Source organism: Muntiacus reevesi, chromosome 7 (assembly GCF_963930625.1).
Source record: "Muntiacus reevesi chromosome 7, mMunRee1.1, whole genome shotgun sequence".
Lineage (NCBI taxonomy): Eukaryota > Metazoa > Chordata > Mammalia > Artiodactyla > Cervidae > Muntiacus > Muntiacus reevesi.
The window spans coordinates 18,479,984-18,504,061 of NC_089255.1; the positions used below are offsets into that span (position 1 = coordinate 18,479,984).

Genomic DNA, 24,078 nt, shown 5'->3' on the forward strand with positions numbered 1-24,078 from the left:
TCAACATTCAGAAAACTAAGACCATGGCATCTTGTCCCATCACTTCATGGCAAATAGATGGGGAAACAGTGGAAATAGTGACAGACTTTATTTTTGGGGGCTCCAAAATCACTGCAGATGGTGACTGCAGCCATTAAATTAAAAGATGCTTGCTCCTTGGAAGAAAAGTTAGCATCAACCTGGACAACATATTAAAAAGCAGAGACAGATATATGACAAACCCACAGCAAGCATTACCCTCAATGGTGAAAAATTGAAAGCATTTCCCCTGAAATCAGGAACAAGACAAGGGTGCCCACTCTCACCACTACTATTCAACATAGTTTTGGAAGTTTTGGCCACAGCAGTCAGAGCAGAAAAAGAAGTAAAAGGAATCCAGAGAGGAAAAGAAGAAGTGAAACTCTCGCTGTTTGCAGATGACATGATCCTCTACATAGAAAACCCTAAAGACTCTTCCAGAAAATTACTAGAGCTAATCAATGAATATAGTAAAGTTGCAGGGTATAAAATTAACACACAGAAATCCCTTGCATTCCTATATACTAACAATGAGAAAACAGAAGGAGAAATTAAGGAAACAATATCATTCACCATTGCAACAAAAAGAATAAAATACTTAGGAGTATATCTACCTAAAGAAACAAAAGACCTATACATAGAAAACTATAAAACACTGATGAAAGAAATCAAAGAGGACACAAACACATGGAGAAACATACCGTGTTCATGGATTGGAAGAATCAATATTGTCAAAATGGCTATTCTACCCAAAGCAATCTATAGATTCAATGCAATCCCTATCAAGCTACCAACGGTATTTCTCACAGAACTAGAACAAATATTTTCACAATTTGTATGGAAATACAAAAAACCTCAAATAGCCAAAGCAATCTTGAGAAAGAAGAGTGGAACTGTAGGAATCAACCTGCCTGACTTGAGACTCTACTACAAAGCCACAGTCATCAAGACAGTATGGCACTGGCACAAAGACAGAAATATAGATCAATGGAACAGAATAGAAAGCCCAGAGATAAATCCACGAACCTATGAACACCTTACCTTCGACAAAGGAGGCAAGGATGTACAATGGAAAAAAGACAACCTCTTTAACAAGTGGTGCTGGGAAAACTGGTCAACCACTTGTAAAAGAATGAAACTAGAACACTTTCTAACACCATACACAAAAATAAACTCAAAATGGATTAAAGATCTAAATGTAAGACCAGAAACTATAAAACTCCTAGAGGAGAACATAGGCAAAAAACTCACCGACATAAATCACAGCAGGATCCTCTATGACCCGCCTCCCAGAATATTGGAAATAAAAGCAAAAATAAACAAATGGGACCTAATGAAACTTAAAAGCTTTTGCACAACAAAGGAAACTGTAAGTAAGGTGAAAAGATAGCCCTCAGATTGGGAGAAAATAATAGCAAATGAGGAAACAGACAAAGGATTAATCTCAAAAATATACAAGCAACTCCTGAAGCTCAATTCCAGAAAAATAAATGACCCAATCAAAAAATGGGCCAAAGAACTAAACAGACATTTCTCCAAAGAAGACATACAGATGGCTAACAAACACAGGAAAAGATGCTCAACATCACTCATTATCAGAGAAATGCAAATCAAAACCACAATGAGGTACCATTACACGCCAGTCAGGATGGCTGTTATCCAAAAGTCTACAAGCAATAAATGCTGGAGAGGGTGTGGAGAAAAGGGAACCCTCTTACACTGTTGGTGGGAATGCAAACTAGTACAGCCACAATGGAGAACAGTGTGGAGATTTCTTAAAAAACTGGAAATAGAATTGCCATGTGACCCAGCAATACCACTTCTGGGCATACACAACTGAGGAAACCATATCTGAAAGAGACACGTGCACCCCAGTGTTCATCGCAGCACTGTTTATAATAGCCAGGACACGGAAGCAACCTAGATGCCCATCAGCAGACGAATGGATAAGGAAGTCGTGGTACATATACACCATGGAATATTACTCAACTGTTAAAAAGAATTCATTTGAATCAGTTCTAATGAGATGGATGAAACTGGAGCCCATTATACAGAGTAAAGTAAGCCAGAAAGACAAAGAACATTACAGCATACTAACACATATATATGGAATTTAGAAAGATGGTAATGATAACCCTATATGCAAAACAGAAAAAGAGACACAAATGTACCAAACAGACTTTTGGACTCTGTGGGAGAAGGCGAGGGTGAGAAGTTTCGAGAGAACAGCATGTATATTATCTAGGGTGAAACAGATCATCAGCCCAGGTTGGATGCATGAGTCAAGTGCTCGGGCCTGGTGCACTGGGAAGACCCAGAGGAATCGGGTGGAGAGGGAGGTGGGAGGGGGGATCGGGATGGGGAATACATGTAACTCCATGGCTGATTCATGTCAATGTATGACAAAACCCACAGCAATGCTGTGAAGTAATTAGCCTCCAACTAATAAAAATAAATGAAAAAAATAAAATAAAATAAAAAGCAGAGACATTACTTTGCCAACAAATGTCCATCTAGTCAAATCTATGGTTTTTCCAGTAGTCATGTACGGATGTGAGAATTGGACTATAAAGAAAGCTGAGCACTGAAGAATTGATGTGGTGTTGGAGAAGACTCTTGAGAGTCCCCTGGACTGCAAGGAGATCCAACCAGTCCATCCTAAAGGAAATCAGTCCTCAATATTCATTGGAATGACTGATGTTGAAGCTGAAACTCCAATACTTTGGTCACCTGACGCAAAGAACTGACTCATTGGAAAAGATTCTGATACTGGGAAAGGTTGAAGGCAGGAGGAGAATGGGATGACAGAGGATGGGATGGTTGGACGGCATCACCGACTCAATGGACATGAATTTGAGTAAACTCTGGGAATCAGCAATGGACAGGGAGGCCTGGCATGCTGCAGTCCATGGGGTCGCAAAGAGACACTACTGAGCGATTGAACTGAACTGATTGAACCAAGGCAGAGGGTTTTGCTACTAGCTTGTTTCTGCTGGCAAACATGTATACAAAAGTACTTCAGCCTTCTGTTGCCCCAGTGTCCAGGCACTACTTTTGAATGTTGAGAACACTATGCAGGGCATCTGTGTTGTCACTGCAACTCTAGTAAAAGCACCTTAGTACAGAAGCCAATAATTATAGCAGCTTCTTCATGAGACTGGAAGCAAGTACAATGATTGCAGCTTCCTCATTTTCTAGCTTTCGGAGTACAGCTGAGGTCAGGTCTGCTCGGTAACTTCTGATGATTTCTGTAAGCACCTCTTTGAATTAAGACCCTTTATACTTAAAAGGGGGGCTTCCCTGGTGACTCAAATGGTAAAGAATCCACCCTCAATGCAAAAGATCCGGATTCACTCCCTGGGTCAGGAAGATCCCCTGGAGAAGGGAAGGGCTACCCACTCCAGTATTCTTGCCCAGAGAATTCCATGTACAGAGGAGCCTGGTGGGCTACAATTCATGGGGTCGCAAAGAGCTGGACACCAAGGAGCAGTATCTTCTTTTACTACTTAAACATATCCACAGTGATTAGTAACTTGAATTGAATCCTGACTCATAGAGACAATAAAGTAAATTCAATCCCTAGACTATACAGTAAGTAAGTCAGGAACACATAAACAGGAAAAAAAAAATACAGTCCCTTATCAACCTGCATCCTTAAGTCCTAATTATTAATAATATAGAAGTTACACATAAAGCAACTAAAGAATACAAAACAGGGTATTAATAAAGGATTTTGGAGCTTCTTTTAGCCAATCACTAACCAATTTTGAAAATCCTACTAATTTATGGCAGTGAGTTTGTCAATGGAAAGAATGTTTCTATACAGATGCACAATCTTATGTTATTTACAAAGCAGAAAAAGTTTCATTGTATGAGAAGCAGAGATTGGAGCTAAAAGCATGATAAATATAGAAGACTAAACAGTATTAATTTTGACAAAAAACAAAAACTTCCCAAGTGGTAATATAAGTATAATACACATTTAAACAATTCTACCTAGGGAAAAAAAAATTCTTCAACAAATACTTATCATCTATATATAAGAACAGTAAAAAAAAAATATGCTTAAAAGAACATGTCCTGTGATCATAAACGAGCAGAAGATTTCAACAGGCAGTTCTTAAAATATACATGACAGGGAACATAATGACAATCAATCTCACTTTAATCAAAGAAACACACGTTTTCTTTAAGGAGATTTACTGCACGTTCAATTGGCAAACATATAAAGACCGATAAAATCCAGTATACATAAAACAGGCATATTTATGTATTGTTCTTAGGAATGAAAATCCTTATAACCTTCCTGATATTAAGCAATTTCATGTCTATGTATTTATCTAAGGCGAGATCGAATATAACTTCTGAAAATGTACTTCAAAAACACAGTGAAAAATTCTGACGAGAGATAATGAACTACACGAAACTTTTTTCATGAAGTTCATCCACACAACTGAACACTGTACAGCTCCTAAAAATACTATAAACCTGTATTCTGACATGGAAAAATATCTGCAAATACTCTTGACCAAAAAAAATCACACAAAACAATAATATATTTACATAAATATATAATGGCATGTGTGTGTTGAATTTTCAAAGTTTTTACTTAAGTTTAAATCCTTCCCTTCGTGGAATTTAATTGGAAAAGTCAAACAAACCAAAAAACCCAAAACAAAAAATCCACATTCATTCTTATCTCCAGATCTTTCCAATTTTTTCATTTGTTTGCAATATTAGACCTTTACATGGGTTGATTGTTCTTAATATTCAACTTATAGCTTAAATACACAAACTTTTTCATAAAGCTATTACTTGCATACCCCAAAAGTAGCCCACCTGTATGCTAATAACATGTCATTTCATCTTAATCTTTTATTGTTTTTCTCTTTCTCTCAAAGCATCACGATAAGACAGCAAGAGTTCTTGTGACTAGACTGCTTACCCCTGCACTAACAAAGTCTAAAACAGTGTCTGATTCTGCATGTGCCATGCTCAGATGCTCAGTCGTGTCTGACTCTTTGCAACCCCATAGATTGTAGCCCACCAGGCTCTGCCCCATAGACAAGCTCCAGGCAAGCGTACTGGAGTGGGTTGCCATGCCCTCCTCCAGGGGATTTTCCCAACCCAGGGACTGAAGCCAGGCTTGGGTTCAATCTCCCGCATTGCAGGTAGATTCTTTACCGTCTGAACCACCAGGAAAGCCCCTGGTTCTGCAAACTTAGCGGGATGAAAGAAAGAATGGTTAACAAGTAATGATTTTTGAACAATGTTTCCTCAGACTTCTGTCCATGAAACTCATCATGATTAGATCTATCAAGAAATATTCAGTGATTACTACAGATCCAGTTCTGTTCTAAGTGGTCAGAATACATTGCATTCAAGTACAAGGCAACTGACTATAAGGACATTAAAAAAAATAAATGATAATCTCAGGGTTATTCTGATTTATGAAGATAAAACAGTGCAAGGAAGAATGGAGATATAAGGCAGAGCAGAACAAGGCAGTGGACAGGAGGCTAAGAAGGCAAGAAAGAGATAAAACCAGTTAAGGGACAGCTTCAATAGCCCAGCATGATGTGACAAGGACTGAAATGCGGGTCCAAGATCTAGCAGAAAACAGATATGGATTTAATTCCTTTCTTAGGTCTTCTGTTCGTTTTCTACTTTATTCCTTTCTTAACTCCATCTTCATTGTTTAGCTTATTCAGATTAGTCAGTTCTTTCTTTTTTAAACAATTATTTACTGCCTGCTGTGCAAGGTGCTGTAGATACAAAGATTAAGAAGATATTGCTCATGCTGTTAAAGAGAACTAAAATGGATGATAAACTTATCTTCAAGGTTTGAGCCTGAGCGACTACAAAATTCAGTAGGGGAGTGACACAGCAAAATCTGTTAGGGCTGAGATATGAGCAGGATGTCACAGTAGAAATGTACAACAGTGGAACTAGACTAGAAATTTAGAGACATTTAGAAAGATTAGAAATTTAGAAAGACTAGAAATTTAAAGACAGATCAAATTACACAGATATATTTAATAGAAGTGATTGATGGCTTCAAGGTATGAGAGGGAAAGCACTCTCTAGAGGAAACGCGCACTATCAAACAGCACTACAGTAACAGAGAGCTAAGGGCTATTAGGGACACCAGGCCACCAGACCTGCCTCTTGAGAAACCTGTATGCAGGTCAGGAAGCAACAGTCAGACTTGACATGGAACAACAGACTGGCTCCAAATAGGGAAAGGAGCACGTCAAGGCTGTATATTGTCACCCTGCTTATTTAACTTATATGCAGAATACATCATGAGAAACGCTGGGCTGGAAGAAGACAAGCTGGAATCAAGCCTTCTGGGAGAAATACCAATAACCTCAGATAGGCAGATGACACCACCCTTATGGCAGAAAGTGAAGAGGAACTAAAAAGCCTCTTGATGAAAGTGAAAGAGGAGAGTGAAAAAGTTGGCTTAAAGCTCAACATTCAGAAAACTAAGATCATGGCATCCGGGGCCATGACTTCATGGCAGATAGATGGGGAAACAGTGGAAACAGTGTCAGACTTTATTTTTTGGGCTCCAAAATCACTGCAGATGGTGATTGCAGCCATGAAATTAAAAGACATTTACTCCTTGGAAGGAAAGTTATGACCAACCTAGACAGCATATTAAAAAGCAGAGACATTACTTTGCCAACTAACGTCCGTCTAGTCAAGGCTATGGTTTTTCCGGTGGTCATGTATGAATGTGAGACTTGGACTGTGAAGAAAGCTGAGCGTCGAAAAATTGATGCTTTTGAACTATGGTGTTGGAGAAGACTCCTGAGAGTCCCTTGGACTGCAAGGAGATCCCACCAGTCCATCCTAAAGGAGATCAGTCTTGGGTGTTCATTGGAAGGACTGATGCTGAAGCTGAAACTCCAGTACTTTGGCCACCTCATGCGAAGAGTTGACTTGTTGGAAAAGACCCTGATGCTGGGAGGGATTGGAGGCAGGAGGAGAAGGGGACGACAGAGGATGAGATGGCTGGATGGCATCACCGACTCAATGGACATGAGTTAGAGTAAACTGGGAGTTGGTGATGGACAGGGAGGCCTGGCGTGCTGCGATTCATGGGGTCGCAAAGATTCGGACACGACTGAGCAACTGAACTGAACTGAAGGGCTGTTGGAGGTTACTTACATGTGTTTAATATTTGCCTGCATTTATTCAGAATTGTAGAAAAAAAAAAAAAAAAAAGGTCATTCTAAATCTTACCTTTATCAATAAAATGAGATGCTAGAGATGCCCTTAATACAAGTGACTGAACCTTATTTCCAGTAGCAATAAAAGTTGTAGGAATATGTACATCAATGATTCACACTCAAGGTAACAAAGCAGTTTCAGATTTCACAAAAGAGCAAAAGCGAAAAAAAGTTTAGGTTATCTGCATTGCTGCTGCTTCCTTCCACACCACGTACAAAACTAACTTAATGCAACAGAAATATCTTAGACAGAAATGACCATGGTCAATGAGGACCTAGGATCTGGTAATTTAATTTTATAAATATAAAAATTTATTTTGCCTTGATTTGAACTGGACTGAAAGAAACAAGCAAAACATTCACTAAGCATAATTAGAAAAAATAAGGTATATTTAAATAAGGGTAGGAAACTAAGATGAAGAGTGAGGTTATTAAACAAACTACACATTATACACATATGTATGTACACATATAAGCCACAAATTCAACTCTAACATCTTGGTAGAAAATATGAAGAAAATAATCATTTACTGAACACTAATCATGCACATGGGCTGCCCTGGTGGCTCAGTGGTGACCGCCTGCTGCCAAAGCAAGAGACAGAAGTTTGGTCCCTGAGCCAGGAAGATCCTCTGGAGTAGGAAATGGCAACCTACTCCAGGATTCTTTTTTTTTTTTCCACTCCAGGATTCTTGCCTGGGAAATCGCATGGACAGAGGAGCCTGGTATGCTACAGTCCACGGGGTCACAAAAGAGTTGGACACGACTTAGCAACAACAACAATAATCATGCACATACCAAATATATGTATTTCATCCTAACATATATTATCCCCCACACTACAAATGAAGAGACAGAAGTTAAGACAAGTTAGAGAATTTACTCCAAAGATCAGAGAGCAAGTAACAACAGATCCATCATTTGAATGTAGGTCAGTTTTACTCCAAGGTCTATACTCTCATAGACTATGTTGCCTCTCTACTACTAAATATATATCCTTGAATACACAAGACACTAAAATAAACAAAAAAATTAGCTATATTCAATTTTAAAAAATTGAGAAATAGATGGGATTCCTGTGATAACTGAATAGAATTATTGACTTCAGATATATCTAACATATTCTTGTTGACTATCATATGAAGTTTAAGAAGTTACAAAACAATGTATATATAGATACAAGGAGTCACTTTGCTGTATAGCAGAAATTAATACAACATTTTAAATCAACTATACTTCAATTAAAAAAAATAAGTTATCCATCTGAAGAGAATAAAAAGAACAGGGCAAACACTAGATCCACAGGTGGCATTCAAAATTTTAAAAGGCTAATGAGACAGTGAAGGAAAAAAAAAGAAACACAAATGAAGAGGAGAGGTCTCCTTTCCTCTCTACATAAAATTTTTTATGATAAGAACATAATCACAAACCACTCAGTAAATTTTCTTTGTGGTTTAAAACACATTTGCCACTACCACAAACCACATCAGCAATGCATTCAATTTTCTTTGGAAATATAAGACGACTTAAGCAGAAGGAAAAACTACAGATTCATTTTCTTGTTTCTTAAACTAGAGAATTTTAAAAATAAACAGCTTTTTTTCAGTTCTTTTAAAATTTTTGAGTTATGTTCATTAACAAAGTTAATGACATGACTCCTTTGGAAGGGCACAGGAGAAAGAAAAACTCTAAGACTGTTCTTTAGTAAATCTAATAAACATTTTGGCATGCAGATTAGAGTAAGCAAATTACAAGTCCTGGGCCAAATTATGTCCATTGTTTTTATAAGATTTCTATGGTTGAAAAAAATTATATGAAATTCAAGTTTCAGTATCCATAAATAAAGTTTTATTAGAACACAGTCACAGTCATTCAGTTACATATTGTCTACAGCTGCATTTGTGCTATGACAGCAGAGCCAAGTAGTTATAACCCAGGCCAGATGAGCCTGCCAAGTCTAACTGGACTTTTATAGAAAAACCAGGCTAACTAATGCTAATGATGATGACAGAAATTATTTTTAAATCAGATAAAATTTTTTAATTAGATAAAATTCAGAATGTTTCCTTAACCTGATTTAAGGAGGAATGAAAAAAATCTATGCAGAGGCAATTACTCAACAAAAATTTACATTTATATTCAGAAGCTTTTCAAACACTAGAAAGTGAGATATATCACAAATATTTACCAGCATTAAGCTTTGCCATTTCATAATAACATCCAGCATTATTGCTAAAATGGTTTTAACTGAACATACATAATTAATCTGTATTTGGTGTGCAAATAAGATATTTCTTGTTTATGATTTCTAAAGATTGTTTGCATGAATTAAAAAAAAGAACAAACATGAAGTGAGGTACAAAGGAGAAAATATTTTCATAATACTCACCTTTGGAAGCCCAGGTTTGGATTTGAAATTTTTGTTTCTCCTATAGAGACAAATCTTACATTAGAAGAAAAAAAAAAAAACCCAACCACATCGGAAAGATGAATTTCAAGTTCTCCTCAAAAAGAACATTATATACCCACTTCCAAGTTATAGGTCCTTTAAATGAAACACTGTCTAATTCAACTAAGCAGGCACCTTTGGGAAGGAAGGATAAGCAAAGTAAAGACATGCCTGCTCCATAATACAGGTACAAACAGATTGAGCTTGATGATCAGTAACATGATGTAGATTCAAAGCTCAAGTTTCATTTTCTTTTGGACCCTAACAGGGCTCTGCATTCTTAACCTACAGAGGCTTTGCTTTTGTCATTTTAAACTTAAAAAGATGCCTAATTTCATGAATTATTAAAATGTACTTTTCACTAAGACTTATGATCTTCCATTTTCAGAAACTAAAAATTCTGCTCTGCCCTTTTATTCCTTATTCATAATTCAATATCACACTTTGATCAAACTTTTTTTTTTTTTAATGGCTACAAAAAAGGAATAAAACCCAGTGCTTATGAACATGGGCTGGGGAATCAGGAAGACCTGGGCTTGTTGAATCTGAGTTCTATCACCTTCCAAGGTATGATTTTAATCTCTTTAAAACATGGTTTTAAAGTTGTAAAACATGGTTTTAAACATGTAAAAATGATAATGTAAGACAATGTAAGAAAGATAATACTATCAACCTCACAGAGTTGCTGTGAGGATTAAATGAGTTTATTCACAATTCTGAAATGTAGCATGACATATAAATTGAGTCTATTAGCACTGTTAAGAGATGATTTAGGGATTAAGAAATATAATCCAGTCATACTTCTAGCTAATGGTTAAAAAATATGCTTTGGAAATGTTTTAAATATATTGATATAGGTAGGTAAGAACTTTTTACAGGTTCCCATGCATGGTTAATACCTATATGCTGAACCCAGTTCTATATCAGGTAAGGAGAAATAGCAGGTTTTGGCAAGTATTATGTATCACCATACCGGTGCCCCTTGAACAACATGAGTTTAGACTGTAAGGGTCCAGTTACACATGGAATTCTTTCAACATGAACTACAACAGTACTACTTGATCTGAGATTGGCTGAATCTGTGGATGTAGAATCACAGATACTGAGGAGCAGTGGATATAGAGGGCTGACTATAAGAAACACATATATTTTCCATTGTGCAGAAGGTTGGCACCTCTAACCCAGGCATTGTTGAATGGTCAACTGTATGTGGTCCCATTCACCATTTTGTAAGAGATTTTACCTGCCCAACTTGTTAAGACTGCCAGAATTAAAGGGCAACTGCAGTTAAAAACTAGAAATCCTAAAAAAAAAGCTAACCGTATTTGCTCTCTCTGGATGTAGAGTCTGTTAAAGAGCAATAAAGAATCATCTCCAGAAGTACATTCAGTCATGATCCTCTAGTAAGATGAAAACAAATACCAGCTTTATAATACATGAGACTGTCACAGTTCTAAATTCTGACTACTTTTCAATCTTGTTTCACTTAAAATTCTACTCATGAAAATAATGCTTCACAATTACCTCTCTTCTTTTTCAACCTGAAACTTTAAATCAGTTATAAAAAAGGCAAGCCATATTGTTGATCAATACTAACGTGAGAATCCCATGGGCTCTCTCCAAGAGTTTGCTGCTAGCGGAATTAGCGAATATCCCATCTTTATCAAGCAAGGAGGTGTTACTTGATAGCTTACTCTGGCGAATCCCAGTTCTGCCATTCCAGGCAAAATCAAATGTTTCACTGTAAAAATTAAATATAGTACAATTTCCTTAATTGAGACATCCCTAACACTTCAGAAATTTCTTTTAAAAGTAAAACAAAGCTTTAAACACTGAAGTTAAAACTTAACTTTACTTAAAAAAATAAAACAAAGCTTTAAACACTACAGTTAAAATTAAGAAAAAATGCTAAACCAGCAGAAAATGGTTTTATCAAAGAGATTACTGATCAATTTGGACTAATCTTTTAGTCTCTCAGAACTAAATATTTCTAGGATTCTACCACATTCACATTCAAAAGTACATGATGAGCACACCATATAGCTATATGTACCATTTAACAATCAGTAAATAATATAATGTATTATAAGATACCGTCATGTCTTTTGTCTTTGTTTCAGGTCCAAAATCCCTATCCTTTAAAAAGTATATATTAGCCCAAGTGTAACCACTTCTTTGAGTTTCACTTCTTTTCTGAGAATATTTAATGTACATAAAATAGAAATAAAAACTGTTTGCTTTTTTCCCTGTTAACTGTCTTTCATTAGTTTAATTTACAGGCCTATAGCCATTGAACCTAAGAAGGCAGAGGACAGTTTCATACCATAAAATTTGATGTATATAACATTATCAAAACAATAAAACTATAGAAATGAAGAGCAGGTTAGTGGTTGCTAGAGACAGGAAAGGGACATGGAAGAAAAAGAAAAATACAAAGAAGCAGTATGAAGAAATTCTTTTATGTTGGTAAAAGAGTTCTGCAGGCTGACTGTGGTGCTGGTTACACACATCTATGTTGCTGTTGTTTAGTCACTAAGTTGTGTCTGACTCTATTGTGACCCCATGGACTAGAGCCCACCAGGCTCCTCTGTCATGGGATTTGCCAGGCAAGAATACTGGAGTGGGTTGCTATTTCCCTCTCCAGGTGATCTTCCTGACCCAGGGATTGAACCTGTGTTTTCTGCATTGGTAGGTGGATTCTTTACCACTGAGCCACCAGGGAGATAAAATTGCAAAGAAACTACATATATACAAACACAGATTTTTTTTTTTTAAATGGTGAAAACTATAGTCTAGTTAATATTAATGAAACTATGTAATTTTCCTAGTTTTGATAATGTACTACTACCATATAAGATTCTTTAAGGAAAACTGAATGAAGAGTACATAGGACTCTATAAACTATATTTTCCTTGCACTATTTTTGAAACTATTTAAGAATGGAATATAACCTTAAAATATGTATTTTCCCATTAGTTCTTTACTTAAATTATACCACTTTTTAGATAGCCAGGACAATATCGTCAAAATCTTTTAATAGCTTTATTCTATCCTCCTGGGTCAAGTTTCTAATGAAGAATGACAGAAAATAATCAAACACGAAAAACTTTCTCTATAAAAATTTTCATTAATACCAAAAAATTAGAAACAAACTAAATAGCCAACAATTGGAAATAAATGAAGGAATCATGTCATAACCACACCAATGGGAGTCTATAAGGTCATTAAAAATCATGTAGTAGAATAGTTATTTAACGGTATAAAAAATTGTCTGCATATATTATCAAATCTAAATAAAGTATCACTGCATGGTGTGGTTTTGTTTAAGACAATTATATTTATACATGTGGAAAGAAGAATAAATACAAGAAAAATTTTATGGGCAAACTAGACATTTGCTCAAACAAGATATGTGTATCATCAAAAAAGATATACAAATCAGCAATAAGCACATAAAAAGTTGCCGAACATGATTAGGTATTAGGGAAATACAAACCAAAACTACATGGAGATACTACTTTAATCCCGTTAAGACAGGCAATAACAAAACAACAAGGATGTGGAGAAATTGGAACCTTTATCCATTACTAGTGGGAAGGTAATGAAGCCTTTATCTCTCACTCAAGGAAAATGTACACAACTGAAAACAAATTTATATTTGTATTTCCTTGTTTTACAAAGACTACCTCAATTCTTAGTCCTAGATCACCACAAAAGTGGCTGTCCTACTCTTTCATTTACAACTCACTAATTAGGAATATTCCATAAGTGAGGTCCAAAAACCTCTACTCAGTATATACAAGCGAATCATTTCATGACTCGTTTGATTTTCTAAGTATCTATTTTTCTATCCTCTCCATCTTCTTACCAATTTTCTCTAAAATATGTCTAAAATAAACTCAACAATACAACAAATACAAGCTGGAAGGATCTCCTGTTAAGGCCTGCTAGCTGGCCTTATCCTGATAACATTACATCAGTGCCAAATATCTTTCTTTATTGTATGCAAAGGAAAAGAATCAAGCTAGTGTGATTGATTTCTCTGTGAAGAAGGGTCTCATAAATGAGCTTATACACACATCTTTACAAAATTAGATTGTCTTTCCACGAGTCCCTAAATTCAGTTAGCTGCTTGAACCCAGACTAATTAATCTTAAACCAAAATATCAGACTATTCCAACTAACGAATAAAAACAGAAGCCCATACAGATCACCTCAGACATCCAAAATTGAAAGCAGCACAAAGAAACACAAACTTGGGAATTCCCTGGTGGTCCAGGGGTTAGGATATGGCACTTTCACTGTGGTGACCCAGGTTCAGTCCCTGGTCGGGGAATTAAGGTCCCACAAGCCACACACAGCAGTCAAAAAATAAAAAAAATAAAAAGAAAGAAAGTCCACAAATTAGGAATTAGGAAATTTATAACCATTAAATTGCTTTGGGAAATGCAAAAAGTCACAATTCCTTTTTTTACACAAATCAAAAAAAATGAGATCCTTAAGTTAGGGAGCTCTAATGACCAGGGTACGAACACTGCCAGTATATTGAAATAAAGGTACAGAGGATCACCAGACTAATGATTTCATTTGTTCTTAAGTAAAATCTAACATGCACATATAACGGTGATTTTTGTCAGCAGCCAACTGTCATACATACACTACAAAGATAGTAAGTCATTCAATCATTCAGTTTGCTGGTATTAAAGATAAGTAGAGTTGAGGCTGGATACTTGGGCTGTGAAAGTTCTTGTAAGTTAAAATAGCGAACCAAGACTTCTTGTAATAAGCAATAAAGAGTTGTAAAAAAGTTGTGGAGCAGAGAAGTGACAATATACATTAGAAAGACATAGTAACTCAAAATGGAAAACCTGATCAATGAAGTTAAACCATAATTCTAAATTCTATATAGATCATACTAATTTTAGTGTCTTACCAGGGCACTAAAAAGCTCAATTCTCTTGATGTTCAAAATGTACACAGAAAACTTTAGATACTAAACAATGTTCTTTTGTTCATTTCAAGTACAATCTTTATAAAATAGTATGTGCAAAGGAAACAGGAGTTTTTTTACTTGTACTTGTTACTTTCAAATTTTACTCAAGAATTCTTCATTGAAAATGGTAAAAGGTAAGCTGTGGTTACCACATTCATCAAGAAAAGGTATTGGAGTATTTAAATGTGGCAAAAGTTTAAAGAAAAGAAAAAGAAAACATTTCAGATGGTTTGATATAAATCAAATTACTCAGTTATTACTTACCAGTAAGATTTCTCCATGGAAAGAAGCAGAAAACCCATTACTTTTGCAAAAGATATAAAATGCCATTTGAAAAGTCTCAGAAATGAAAACATATGAACTCATTGTTAATCATCCTGGGAAAACTTTTTTAAATTGTACAACCATTTTACCAGAAGCAATCTTAGATAATATACTCTATTGTTAACTCTAACCTTATTACACCCTTTATAAAAGTTTTAAGAAGGTTTTTTAAAAGGTCTGATTTTCTTCATTTTTTAAGCCCCAGAAGTATTATTACTAAGAATTCGAGATATTTCTTCTGTACTTCCTTCAAAACATAAACCAAACATACTTACTGTTGGTTTTTTTCATTTAGCGTATTCATGCCCTGGAGATCAGAAAGAGGTGTTCTGGGGTTTTTCCGAGTTATACCTAGTGGATAGAAAGCAAAAATTTTCAATCAGTGCTACCAGAGACTGAAGACAAACAGTTCTTCTAAGAGCACATGAAATTAATACACTTAAATGGCAAATGCTGCTAAACATATCAGAAACATCTACACTTGATCTCAGCCAAAAGGCTGAGAAGTGATATCAGAAACATCTAAATAAAAATATGAACCAAGTCCCATGACTGTTACTTATAAATCTTAGTCAACAATGAAACCAATTAGGAAATTTAATAATAAATTCTTTAAATTCTTCTCTCATTTAAATATTTTTAGGAAATCCAAGGATAACTGGGCTGAAGGCCTAGAAGTGTACAAGTTCTTTTCTTAATATTCAATATTAAATATTTAATCATTTAGTGTTCAAAAAATTCTTAATTTATTTGCATCACTTTTCAGCAATAGTATATTGCTGACATGAATTGTAGAGTTTAGAAATCAATTAATCTTATAAAGACACTGAGAATCAAAGACGATGAATTGCTTCCTCAGAAATAACAATATTTTTTAAACAAAAACTCTAATTAAAAAATAAGCAGAAGACTTGAATACACATTTTTCCCAAAGAAGATGCACAGATGGCTCACAAGTACACAAAAAGATGCTCAACTTCATTAATTACCAGGGAAATGCAAATCAAAACCAAAATGAGACATCATTTCACACCAGTCAGAAAGGCTATCATTAAAAAACACAAGTAAGTGCTGGCAAGGATGTGGAGAAAGGAAGTGCTCATACACTACTGATGGGGATATAAATTGGTGCAGCCACTGTGAAAACAGTATGGAGGCGTCTCAAAAAACTAAAATGGAACTACTCTTATGATCGAGCAATTCCACTCCTGCATACACGTCTGGAAAAAATGAAAATGCTAATTTGAAAAGACACATGCACTCCAAAGTTCACAGAGCCCTGTTTATAACAGCTAAGTAATGGAAGCAACCCATGTGCCCATCAGCCAACAACTGGCATAAGAAGATGTGGTGTATGTGTATGTACACACACACACACCCTGGCATATTACTCAGATACTAAAAAAAATAAAATACTGCCATTTGCAGCAGTGAAGGGACCTAGAAAATATTATGCTTAGTGAAGTAAGTCAGACAGAGAAAGACAAATACTGTATATGACTTATATGTGGAATCTAAAAAAAATACAAATGAGTGTAAATGCAAAACAGCAACAGACTCACAGATACAGAAAGATACCAAAGATACCAAAGAGGAGAGGGAAGATGGAAGGGATGCAATAGGGACACAGGGTTAAGAGACAGACGTTACTATATATAAAATAGTAAAAGTATTTCTACTTGAGATAAAAATCTTATATGTGGAAAATACTAAGAAATTCACAAAACAACATTAGGACTGTTATTAAATAAGTTCAGCAAAATTACAAGATATAAGATCACTATGCAAAAATCCACTTTGTTTCTATACAATCGCAACAAACAATTGGAAATGAAATTAAGAAAACAATTCTATTAATAATAGCATTAAAATAATATAAAAGGAATAAATTGAACAAAAAAGTATAAAATATCTACTGAAAAACTACAAAGTATTTTAAAAAATAATTTAAAAAGGACACCTAAATAAATGGAAAGCCATCTGTGCTCATGGACTGGAAAACTTAATACTGTTTTAAGATCGAAATGTTCCTGAATTCATTTACATATCACTACAACCTCTATTAAAATTCCAGCTGTTTCTTTTTTTACTAAAATGAATAAGCTGACCCTAAAATTGATATGGAAATGCAAATGGCCCAGAATAGCAAAACTAATGTCGAAAAAAGAGAACACAGTTGGAGGATTCATACTTTCTGAATGCAAAACTTACTATAAACATATAGTAACTGAGACAATATGGTACCAGTATAAAGATAGACAAATAGATCAATGGAAAGGAACGGAGAGTATAGAAATAAACCTTTACATTTATGATCAAATAAAATTTGATAAAGGTGCCAAGACAATTCAATGAAAAAGGAATAATCTTTCAACAAAAACTGAGAAAACTAAATAACCACATGGAAAAGAATGAAGTTGGTGATCCAGTGGTTAAGACTTTGCCTTCCAATGCAGAAGGCAGGGGTTTGATCCCTTGTGGGGAAACTAAGATCCCACATGCTGCATGGCAAAAAATTCAAAACATAAACAACAGAAGCAATACTGTAACAAAGACTTTTAAAACGGTCCACATCAAAAAAAAAACACAAGAATGAACTTGGATCAAAGACCAAAATATAAATGGTAAAAGTATGAAGCTCTTAAAACGTGGGAGTAAACATTTCTGACCTTGGATTAGGTAGTAGTTATATAGTTATGACATCAAAAGAATAAGCAACCAGAGAGAAAAACTGATAAACATAAATCTATGGCTGATTCATGTCAATGTATGACAAAAACCACTACAATACTGTAAAGTAATTAGCCTCCAACTAACAAAAATAAATGGAAAAAAAAATTATCAAAATCTAGAACTTTGGGGTTTCTAAGGATTCTATAGTAAGAAAGTGAAAAGGCAATCCATAGATGGTAGAAAATGGCAAATCAAATATCTGATGAGAAACTTGAATCTAGAATATTAAAAGAACTTTCGCAACTGAATATTATTAAGACAACCCAATTTTAAAAAGAACAAAGGATATGAATAGGTATTTAACCAAAGATGATAGGCAAACAGCTAATAAGTGCATAAAAAGATGCTCAACATCATTAGTCACCAGAGAAATGAAATTAAAACCACGAGATTGTACTTCACATCCCCTGTGTGTGTGTGCATGCTAAGTAAGTCACTTCAGTCGTGTCTGACTCTTTGCAACCCCACCAGGCTCCACTGGCCATAGGATTTTCTAGACAAGAATATTGGAGTGAGCTGCTATTTCCTTCTCCATCACACCCCCAGCATGACTATAAAAAATGACAGATAAATGTTGGCAAGGACATGTAAAAACTGGAACCTTGCATATACTCATGTGCATGTGCTGCATGCTCAATCATCTGACTCTTTGTGACCCCCACGGACTGTAGCCCACCAGGCTCCTCTGTCCATGGGATTCTCCAGGCAAGACAACTGGAGTGGGTTGCCATTTCTTCTTCCAGGGGATCTTTCCGACCCCCGGGATCGAACCCACACCTCCTGCGTCTCCTGCCCTGCCAGGTGGACTCTGCCACTGCACCACCTGGGAAGTCCTTCATGCAGACGCTGCTGAATGTGAAATGACACAGTTACTTTGGAAAACAGCTAGCAGTTCAAGAAAAAATTAAACAGAGACTACTAAGTATATACCCAGGAGAACTGAAGACATAACATCTATACCCATGTAAAAACTGTTACTGGAAAACATATGTCTTGGGATCAACAAATTCAGTTAGAACTTTGAACAACTTTATTTTCTTACATATTTGAATGCATTGATTTCATTTCACTTATTCAGTTCCTAAGTCATGGATAGCAATTATCCTTAGAACAAACTATCATTTTCTATTCTCCACACCCATTCTTTTCTCCTGCACATTGACACATAATCATCTCAGGCCTTTCCTTAATACTACTAATGCAATTTTCAGTTACGTTTCCTCTATTTATTGAGATCACACAGGTGTTGATTTATGCCTCTGCTTTTAGCTCAAAACCTGTTTCAACATCATTCTGATTATTTCATAGTCTTAAATTTGTGCTACTGCTTTACTGGCTTCGTGTTCTTAAATTCTTCTTAAACCATAAACTGCTCATAGGGAATTTTCTTCCCTTTTTTTGGGTATCTTCCTTGTAACGCAATAAGGTGTTTCTTTTGTGCAAGTTTCTTTTATGATATCATTTAAACTTTTTGAAAAACCCACTGTGAGACTCTAACTGGTGATGTAAATCTATTCATACTTTTATTAATTTTAAATTATAGTACCTATTTCTCATATTTTGTTTCATATTTATTTCACTCATTTTTTTCCCTGATAGATGAAGGTCTCTTATGCTACTTTAAACGATAAAGATTCAGGGAAAACCGTGATGGTCCATTAGTTAGGACTTTGCGTTTTTGCTGTGGAAGGCAAGGATTCAACCCCTGATCAGGGAACTAAGGTTCCATGAACAGTGCAGAGTGCCCCACTCCCCCCCCCCCCCAAAATTCAATTTTTGTTATTACTGTGGTTGTCTGTAAGGCAGACCTTCATGTTTGTTTACCCATATAGATTTCCAAAATTTGACAAAGAGCCGTATTCTACCAACTCAATAAAAACAGCTCCCTGACATTCCTCTTGTTTCAAACAGATATTCTAGTCATATTACATTTTTAGACTATTTTAAATTATGTTAGTGCAAGTCTCTGTATAGGGCAATAGCCAAAGGGCTTTGGCATTCATTGTCACATTTGAGTCTCTCACTGCCCCTGTGCAGAGGGACTACCTTTCAGAGAAGGAAACTGAAGCTCTGAGAAACACCTTCCACACACAGTAACACAAGGGCTAAGTGGCAGAGCCAGAATTTGGGCCTAGTCCTGCCCAACTCCAAATGCCAGGCTGTTTCTCATCTCTCTTTTGAGAGTAATGTGAAGGTCCCCACGTCATAATCTGTGTGACCTGCCACAAACCTCAGGTCTTCCAAGAACTGGAGCCTTCCTCAATAATAGGCAACCAGGCTGCTGGTTCTCACTCTGACCTGGAGGAAGCCCTTATGAGTAAGGTGCAGACATTTCCTGAGGTTTCTATATTTTTATTTTTTAATATTCTTAATTCCATGAAAAATAGTTTCTTCTACATATCTGAATTTATGTCAGGCTTCATGATAAGCAATTAATTTTTTAAATTGTGGCAAAATTTATACATTGTAAAACATATTCATTGTAAGCATATAGTTGGTCAAGTATAGGAGAAACTTCCACCAAAGAAGATATACTGAGTGACTAATGAAGCTGGCAATCTTTAAAGAGCCCAGGGATCATTCATATACCTTCTTTTCTAAGTGTATGCTTAACCTCTTGACTGTTTTTGACTGGTCTGTTTCTCTTATTGCAGTTTTTTCATACTTTGTCTTCAAGTCCATTATCAGTTATGTATTATAAATTATTATGAATATTGTTTCTCAGGCTGTGAGATGCTTTTTCTTTTAACAATATCTTGAAAGTTTTCAATTTTGATGAACTTCAATAATACCATTTTTTTTTCTTTTTACTTCATGCTTTTATGTTTCATCTAATAAATTCTGTCCCAAGACTGCAAAGATGTTCTCTCAGGTTTTCTTTTGTAAATTTAATATTTTATTCTTTGCAAACAGCTATATGACCCATTTCAAGTTAATGTTTATGTATAATATAAGGTAAGGATCGAAGTTCTCTTACACATTATATCTGCCATGAAGTGATGGGTTTAGGTGCCATGATCTTAGTTTTTAGACTGTTGAGTTTTAGGTCAGCATTTTCACTCTCCTCTTTCACTTTCATCAAGAGGCTCTTTAGTTCTTCTTCGATTTCTGCCATAAGGGTGGTGTCATCTGCATATCTGAGGTTATTGATGTTTCTCCCAGTAATCTTGATTCCAGCTTGTGCTTCATCCAGCCCAGCTTTTCTTGTAACATTGTCTAATTTTGGTCTTAGAATCATTATACTGGCCTCATGATATGATTCATATAGTATTCCTTGCTCCTTTGTTTTCTGGAATAGCTGAGCAGAACTGGTATTATTCTTTACTTAAACATTTTTAAAATAAAACTGGTTATCCAAACTATATGAGTCTGGACTTTTCTGTTTCCTTGTGTGGGAAGATTTTATTTATGAATCCAATCACTGACAAAAGACTAAACAAATTCTCTATTTTTCCTTGGATCAATATTGATAACTTGTTAATATTCAAGGCATTTATCCATTTCATCTAAGCTGCTGAATATACTGCCATAAATATTCATTATCTCTCCTCAATCTTTATACCATATGTAAATGTCTTGTTCATTTCAAATAATAGTATTTTTGTCTTCTCTCATATTTCTTGATCAGAATGGCTAGAACTACACTATCCAGGTACAACAGCCATCAGCTACATGTGGCCATTCAAATTTAAGCTGATTTAACTAAATTTCAGTTTTAAAATTTTTAAAAAACTTCAGGTGTTTAATAACAATATGTGGCTAATGGCTACAGTTTTGAAGAGCATAGCTGGAGAACATTTTCATCCTCACAGAAAGTTCTACTGATCAGTACTGGAACTCAAGCTTTATTAATTTCAAAACTTGCTCTTTTGGTTTCCACTGATTTTCTCTAATGCTGTTGGCTTTCTATTCAGTGGTTTTAGTTCCTTTATTCTTTACTTCCTTCTACTTATTTTGGGTTTAATATGCTCTTCTTCTTGTAGCTTCATAAAGTAAAAACTTAGATCACTGATTTTTAACCTCATTTCTTCTCTTAGATAAGGATTTAAAGCTATTGCTTTTCTTCAAAGCACTTTAGTTGCATTACACAATAAAGTATATAATTATAAAATTATAAAATTATATTTATATATAATTTTTATTAATTATAAATTATATAATTTATATATAAATTATATAAATTACAAATTGCTGGTCCCTCATCTTGTTCATGAACATTATAGTCTCTTATATCCCAAGAAGGTCAGAAGTATGGGTTTAAATTGAAGTAACATTCTATCACACTCCCCCTCACTCTTTCTTTTCCCAGCATCTTATTTCTTCCCTTTCCAGGGCTCCTGATCTTTGTGGGAATTGCAGCTCATGTTCCTAAGAACCCTAATTTCTTCCCCCTCTTCTAATTTCCTCCCTGCAAATCTCAGAGACTAATCATTGTAAAGAGAAGGTGGGAGACCAGAAATGAAATGGAGGAGAAAGAGCCACAATACCTTTTATGTCTAAATCTCAAAGGTCACACACTGTCACTTCTGCCACATTCGATTTATTAGAAGGAAATCACTAAGTACTGCATGTGCCTTTTGAAGGGAGGAGTATCAAAAAATTGATGGACACATTTAGAACCCCCAGAACAATATCATAATTTTTACCCTAAAGAAATCATGTATCTTTTTAAAAGAACTAGATAAGGAAAGAAAATATGTATAGTCATATCTTTATACCTATGTATTACTTCTGGTTTCCTTATTCCTTATAATAATTCACGGATCAGTAAACTAGAGTACAGATCAAACCCACTGCCTATTTTTGCATGGCCTGTAAGCTAAAAGAGATTTTAACTTTTAAATGACTGAGGGGAAAAAATCAATGAGAGTATTTTTGTGATATGTGGAAATTATATGGAATTTAAATATCAGTGTCTATAATAAAATTTTATTGGAATGTAGCCATGCTCATTTATTTATGTATTATCTATAACTCCTTTCAGAACAGAGTTGTTTCAACACAACATATGACCCACAAAGCCTAAAATACTTCCCATCTGACTCTTCGCAGAAAACATTTACCAACCTCTACTATACATCCAAGTTACTATCTGATGTCATTTCCTTTTAACCTAAAGAATTACCATTATTTCTCCTCTTGGAACACATATGGTGATAAATTCCCTCAGATTATCAGATTATCTATTTATCTGAAAATGTCTTTATCGCAGCTTCTTTTTTAAAGTATTTTTTAAAATATTTTTATTTATTTGGCTGCTGCAGGTCTTAGTTGCAGTACGCAAGATCTTTGAACTTCAATCTTCATTGCAGTATGTAGGATCTTTCAGTTGCGGCATATAAACTCGGGTAGTTGTGGCATGTGGGATCGAGTTCCTTGACGAGGGATCAAACCGAGCCCCTTGCAATGGGAGGGCAGAGTCTTAGCCACTGGACCACCATCAGGGAAGTCTCTATTTCAGCTTCACTTTTGAAAGATACTTTCCTTAATTGATGATTGGACATTGTGGATGATGCATTGTAATAACAATGAATTCCGTTATATTTTTCTGCAGACTTGATTTTTCTTCTAATAGACAATTAACTTGTCTGTCCACAAACTATAAATCATAGCTTTTATAGCTGTTTTTATTTTCTGGGTCTTGTGTTGTTCTATTGGATTTTAAATTTCAGCCTTCATTACTTTCAATGAGAAGACAGGTGTTAATAATATCATTATAAGCAAGACTCATTTTATTGCACTTCACTTGATCATGCTTTGGAGATACTGCATTTTTTACAAGGAGATTTGTGGCAACCCTGTGTTGAGCATGTCTATCAGCACCTTTTTTCCAACAGCATTTGCTCACATAGTATCTCTGTGTCACATTTTGATAATATCTGCAATATTTCAAAGTTTTCCATTATTATAATATTTGTTACAGTGATCTGTGATCAGTGATCTTTGATGTAACTACTACTCCCTGAAGACTTGGATTACAGTTACCATTTTTTAGCAATAAAGTATTTTTAGTTAAGGTATATCATTTTTTTCCAACATAAAACTATTGAACAATTGGTAGATTACAGTATAGCATAAATATAACTTTTATGTGTACTGGGAAACCAAAAAATTCATGTGACTCTCTTCAGTGTGATATTTGCTTTATTACAGTGATCTAGATTCAGCTATGAAACTGCTCAGAGGTATGCCTGCATTCTCCTGTATTTAATGTAATTTCCTCTGGGCTGCTTTCAAGAGTTCCTTTATATTTCTGGCATTTAGCAATTTGCCTACAATGTGTCTGGTAGCGGGTTTCTTTTGTATTGGTTCTGGCTGAAGGT

General features: G+C 35.2%; 1 protein-coding gene and 1 pseudogene across 6 annotated transcripts in view; both read right to left on the reverse strand.

Annotated features, from left to right (window-relative positions):
- MYO9A (myosin IXA) overlaps positions 1 to 24,078 on the reverse strand; it is a 244,619-nt gene that overhangs the window by 84,036 nt on the left and 136,505 nt on the right. For all 6 annotated transcript variants that reach the window (XM_065941681.1, XM_065941682.1, XM_065941683.1 and 3 more), the window contains 3 exons: positions 15,298 to 15,373; positions 11,303 to 11,446; positions 9,646 to 9,685 (listed from right to left, as the gene is read on the reverse strand). In XM_065941681.1, the coding sequence (XP_065797753.1) occupies positions 9,646 to 9,685; positions 11,303 to 11,446; positions 15,298 to 15,373 (260 nt within the window). The remainder of the gene's footprint in view (positions 1 to 9,645; positions 9,686 to 11,302; positions 11,447 to 15,297; positions 15,374 to 24,078) is intronic.
- On the reverse strand, positions 15,353 to 15,533 carry LOC136172815 (U2 spliceosomal RNA; annotated as a pseudogene).